At 44.8% G+C, this 5,090-nt stretch overlaps 1 protein-coding gene across 3 annotated transcripts; it reads left to right on the top strand.

Annotated features, from left to right (window-relative positions):
• The first annotated feature begins 306 nt into the window (after positions 1 to 306).
• Positions 307 to 4,922, top strand: eps8l3a (EPS8 signaling adaptor L3a). Of its 3 annotated transcripts, none has more exons than XM_029827213.1 (20): positions 307 to 546; positions 818 to 904; positions 982 to 1,055; positions 1,126 to 1,190; positions 1,267 to 1,425; positions 1,809 to 1,958; positions 2,042 to 2,097; positions 2,177 to 2,223; positions 2,427 to 2,527; positions 2,625 to 2,721; positions 2,800 to 2,873; positions 2,958 to 3,087; positions 3,173 to 3,257; positions 3,334 to 3,472; positions 3,551 to 3,594; positions 3,670 to 3,760; positions 3,841 to 3,954; positions 4,296 to 4,387; positions 4,570 to 4,702; positions 4,781 to 4,922. In XM_029827213.1, the coding sequence occupies exons 2-20, from the start codon at positions 840 to 842 to the stop codon at positions 4,790 to 4,792; spliced, it is 1,728 nt and encodes a 575-aa protein (XP_029683073.1). In that variant the 5' UTR covers positions 307 to 546; positions 818 to 839; the 3' UTR covers positions 4,793 to 4,922. The 3 variants fall into 3 exon arrangements, with proteins under 3 accessions (XP_029683073.1, XP_029683071.1, XP_029683072.1); XM_029827211.1 differs by having other exon boundaries at positions 2,958 to 3,032; positions 3,112 to 3,257; XM_029827212.1 differs by having other exon boundaries at positions 2,180 to 2,223; positions 2,958 to 3,032; positions 3,112 to 3,257.
• Positions 4,923 to 5,090: the final 168 nt, after the last annotated feature.

Raw genomic sequence — 5,090 nt, forward strand, 5'->3', positions numbered from 1 at the left:
TCCCACCTTTTTTAATGGTTGCCACCGCACTTTGAGGCTGCTGGATTCTGTTTTTACCAACCAGAATATACCTTCATGTATCACTTGATGATTATTTTAGCAATAAAAAATGGCACAAGTTGACAAAGCTGAGTTTTATTTAGGCCTATACAATTTATAGATTTTGTCCTAAAGGTCCGTTTTTGGCTTCTGTGGCTCCTGAATGCCTCCATCTGTGTGCTGCCCCGATGTGCCAGTTCCTCCGATATGTTGAATAAAATGTACGATTACTGGGATGCTTTATATTAAAAAATGATTTTAAAAAGGGAGTGACGTTGACCCAATCTTAGTGGATTTCTTCATCCCTGGGTGACCTTTTTCCCAGGGGAAACCCTCACCAAAGATGTCACACCCACAGAGGAGTCGACTTGATGGCCAACGATACTGGACCTTGCCCTCTCCTTCAACAAGGAAGTCTCAGTCGATAACTGATACAGACGCTTAAAATGTCCGCTGTGTTTGAATCGAACAAGATCTAATAAGAAGAAAGGCATTAAAACATCACAGGTAAGAATGTTTTTGATACCAGGCAATATGGACGGTTGTTCGCGTAAATAATCTGGATGTAAATAATATACAGCTGACTTCTGTTTATCGGGTGACAGTAGTGTCAGCATAGGTCAGTTTGGCTCCTGTGTGTTTCTGAAGATGGTGATCAAAGTCTCGGTGGTCTGTGTTTAAAAACAGATCTTTTTAGATCCACCTGGTGTCTGTGTTTGTGTGTCCGTGTGTGTGTATCCGTGTGTGTGTGTGTGTGTGTGTGTGTGATATACTGCAGGTGTGGTCAGAGAACAGCCACAATGTTCAGGAACAGCAGTCCCTTTACAACCGATGCCAGCAGCTATACGGAGTCCATCAGATCCAAGTATGCTTTTCCCCAGTATATCACCCATTAATGGCTCGATTGCCAAAGGGGCTTTATTGTGACACTTATTTTGACAGTGGGTACCCCTTGATGGACGAGACAGCGTCCCAGTCATCAAACCTGTCCAGACCCAGCGCCAAGTCGATCTACTGTAAGTCAATATTAGCTGACTTTGATCTGACCCACTGTGCTCTTCTCTGAGTTTTGCTTTGTCCTAACAGTGCAAAGGAAGCAGTACGCAGCCTCGGTCCGCCAAGTCATGGACAGAAACCAGTACAGAGTGGAGGTATCGTCTGCGACCTCGCCAACTAACCTGGCCTTTTTAGTTCGGTGGCGATTATTTCACGTTTGTTGCTGTGCAGCACCTCTTCACTTTTGAGCTGGACGGGAGGGAGCTGAGGAGCGTGTTGGACTGTGTGGAGCAGCTGCAGCTGCTGGAGGAGATGGGCCGGGTGTGGGGCCAGACCATGCTGCTGGGGGTGCAGGCTTCCAAACTCATGCTCATGGACATCGAAACCAAGGTGATCGCCACAGAGGATCCACAGATAAACGAGATCATGGCTTAGAAAACCACAGTGCAAGAGTCTTAAGAGTCTGTTCCTCGGTTATGGTGTTCCCCAAGGTTCAGTGTTGGGACCGTTTTGTGTTGGTTTAGTTGTTTGCTTATGTTGACAAAAACAAGACAATTTTCAAAAGCACTTTATTCAGTCCCTACAAAAAAGTTGACTCAACTCGTCTATTGAAACAAATTCAAGTAACGTTGCCGTGGAGATATTTGACACAGCAGACCTGTGTGAGCATCCCTGACCTTCCCATCGATCAGTTCGGAATTGTTCCCTAGTCGCTCGATGTAGGGGCAGATCTAGTTTTTGATGTATTGATCTCTGGCTGCGTGTGTTCCCAGATGGAGCTGGAGTCCATCGCCGCCAGTGACATCCTGGAGCTGAAGGCCGTGTTGGACTCCGGCACCTTTAACTCTCTGCTCACAGTGTCAGTCCAGACCAGGAGGAAAAACAACAGGTCCGTCTTTGTGTTTCAGTGCCACGACGTCAGGGTGAGAACACACAGCTACTATCAGCACTATAGGGCACAAACATCCATTTTAGGGTCATTTCTTTTTTCCACTGTTATTTTCAGGCTGACTTTATTCAAAGAGATCTATCAGGGGTACTTTCCAACAAATCGAGGAGCAGGTAACAACAACAAACAGCCAGCGAGAACTGAATATATGTTTATTTAATGTGATTAAAACACCTTCCATGCCTCCTGAAGCAGCGGTCCTGTTGCGCCGCCGCCTCAGTGGATGGCTCCTTACTGGGGTGAGTCTGTCTGTGTTTACTAAGTGAATAATTTGGATACTGTTGCTATGTAAACCCTCCATTTGTTTATGTAAACCTCACCCTCCACGAGGGTGGTTTACTATTGAAGTATCTAATTTGGTTTTGGGTACCAAATGAAGTGCTGAATATTCTAAAAAATAAATAAAATTGGTAAAGGATTCATGTCTGATTTGTGTATACAGAGGACAACAATGTCTCTGAACCAGAGCTGATTGCCCCCAAGGAAGAGGAGCCTTTTGGGCAGCTCAGCTCCAAGCCTTACACCCAGCTGGACAGGAACGTGGTGAGCGTGCTCGCCCCCCACAAGCATGAAAGCATTTTTTTTTGTTCCTGGATCATCCGTAGTTATCCCCCCTCCCTCCCCGTCCCGGTGTTTGCAGGATATCCTGAATCATATTTTGAATGACATAGAAATCGTCATGGGACAAATAGGCGCGGCCCTGGCCAAGAAGGCATCCAAAAAGAAGAAGAAGAAAGGTGGAAACTTCAAAGAAATCAAAGCCTGGAGCTTCTTTTTTTAACACGACTAATTAGATTGATCTTATTTACCTCTAGCTAATTACAGCATGCCAACCGCGGCTGAATTTGCATCATGTCTCCAAAAAATCAAATATGGCTTCAACCTCCTGGTTTGTGTCTGAGATATTTTCACATTTTCACAGCATTGCGGGGTGTTTTTATCTGATGTTTCGTATGGTTCTGTCCCCATTCAGGTGGAGCTGAATGGAAAGATTAATAACCCCACCGCTCCCGAATACATTCACTTTTTCTTTTCCATGTTAGCATTCGTAAGTGATCGCATTTTAATAAAAGAACCCATCTCCTATGACGTCAGCGTTTCAGGTGGGTTGTCTTTCTCTGTCCCAGGTGGCCCCTCACTCTCCTGTGGGTCTGCCAATGACCATTGTGATACCTCTGCTGACTCCAGAATGTGTCCAACTGCTGAGTGAAGAGGTCACCCCAGAGGAGGACCAGCTGTGGCAGTCCCTGGGAGACTCCTGGAACGTCCCAAGGTGGGAAAGCACCTCTGATCCTCTGGATTTTCTGACATTCATCTGAACTAATTATGGTTTTGATTAACACTTCCAGTAATCAGTGGCCTAATGCGGACATCCAGCCATACATGCCGGAGTTTACTGATGGCTGGCGGCCCCCTGACTCGTCTCCAGCACCTCAACCCAAAGCACCTCTGAGCAGGGTGGAGACTGTCCAGCCTGCTCCCAGCATGGTGAGTCGAGAACTCTGATAATCTGATATGGACACAAAGAAGAAAAGCAGCTAAATTTATCCTTGTTTTTTGATGCAGAAATCAGCTAATTGGAGAACACCACCGCCCCCACAAGAAGCAAGGTATGAATATAAACACAAAGTCCAAAGTAGATATTTAATCACGGACGCATCTGATGCCCTGTAATGCTCCTCCAGCCCAGAGGAACCTCAGTACCTGCGCGTTGTCCACGACTTCACCTCCAGAAACAGCAAAGAACTCACCATCAGAAAAGGGGAGACCCTTGAGGCGAGTGTGCATGAGACAAATCAATCTGTCCCTCTCTGCGTCCACTCTGCAACAGACAACTGAACCATCTCATCCTACAGCTGCTGGACATGTCAAGGCAATGGTGGAAGGTACGAGACACTCGGGGGGACGTGGGCTACGTGCCCAACAACGTCCTGGAGCCTTGTGAGGAGCAGCTCGAGCAAGTGGGACAGGTGGAGGCTTCATTTAAACACACAAATATGAACAGCACAAACTACATCACACGTAAATAATAACATACAACAATCAGAATTTTAACCATCCATCCTCAGAACACAGAGTATACACAGACCTAAAATTCAAGAAAATTGAAAGCTTAGCATAAATAAAGCACAATAATGTGTTTTCGGATATTCTGAATTAAAATGTTTATGGACAGATGTTGGTCGAGCACCAATGTCTAACTCTAACCCCATCATATTAATGCCTGAGCTTTACATATTAACACTTTGGTCTACGTTTGAGTCTTTTAATGTGAAGGGTTTTGTTTTTTAAATGCTTCGTTTTTGCTCAGTATGAGGAAATTGGACGTCCTGTTGTGTTGACAAAGACGTCCAGGCCCACAGAGGTGAAGATGTGGCTGGAGAACAAGGCCTTCAGTAAAATGTGAGTAGGATTTTAATGAGTTAAAATAGTTAACAATTGTTGCAAATGACTGAAAGCATTACTAGATTTAAAAATGAGCCTCCCTTTCATTTTGACAGCTCGGCATCAAGTCGGTGCAGTTTATGTAATGTCAAATGAGGAATTTCAGAGTGGATTTCTCAGTTTCTGGTGTGTTCCGGCAGAACTATCCGCTGTCTGGGCGGCCTGAGTGGTGCCACCCTACTGGGGATGACCAAAGAGGAGCTGAAGACGCTGTGTCCAGAGGAGGGGGGCCGCGTCTTCTTCCAGTTACAGATAGTCCGGTCCACAATTGCTGTAAGTTTGAACCCTCCACTGGCTCCGATGTGTCCATTCTTCAATGTCTTGCTTGTTTAACTGGTTTTTACTGTGCAGGCTGCCAGTTAAAAGACCATCAGCGACAAAACCATTGTGCACCGAATGGACTCGACAACTATATAATGCTCATTTCAGAAGATTTTGAGCAATAATGAATTATTCTGAAATGCTTTTCTCTCTGAAATCCAGATATAATATATATATTCACTCGTTTAAAATGTTATATGATCAAATTATACATTATTTAAAGTTCGTAAAAAGGCGTTTTGTTCTGAATTAGGTAGGAAACTATCTCTCTTGTAAAGTACAACAGCCGAATCAATGCATCCATGTTGTCACGTGTCAATAAAAGTCAATCTGACAAAGC

Source organism: Takifugu rubripes, chromosome 19 (assembly GCF_901000725.2).
Source record: "Takifugu rubripes chromosome 19, fTakRub1.2, whole genome shotgun sequence".
NCBI lineage: Eukaryota > Metazoa > Chordata > Actinopteri > Tetraodontiformes > Tetraodontidae > Takifugu > Takifugu rubripes.

What these genes read in the sequence shown, in the direction of transcription:
- eps8l3a (XM_029827211.1), top strand. Translation starts at nt 840, where the DNA reads ATGTTCAGGAACAGCAGTCCCTTTACAACCGATGCCAGCAGCTATACG. An exon ending in GACTCCTGGAACGTCCCAAG is followed by an intron (nt 3,258 to 3,333) that starts GTGGGAAAGCAC and finishes TAACACTTCCAG; the next exon opens with TAATCAGTGGCCTAATGCGG. An exon ending in CCGCCCCCACAAGAAGCAAG is followed by an intron (nt 3,595 to 3,669) that starts GTATGAATATAA and finishes ATGCTCCTCCAG; the next exon opens with CCCAGAGGAACCTCAGTACC.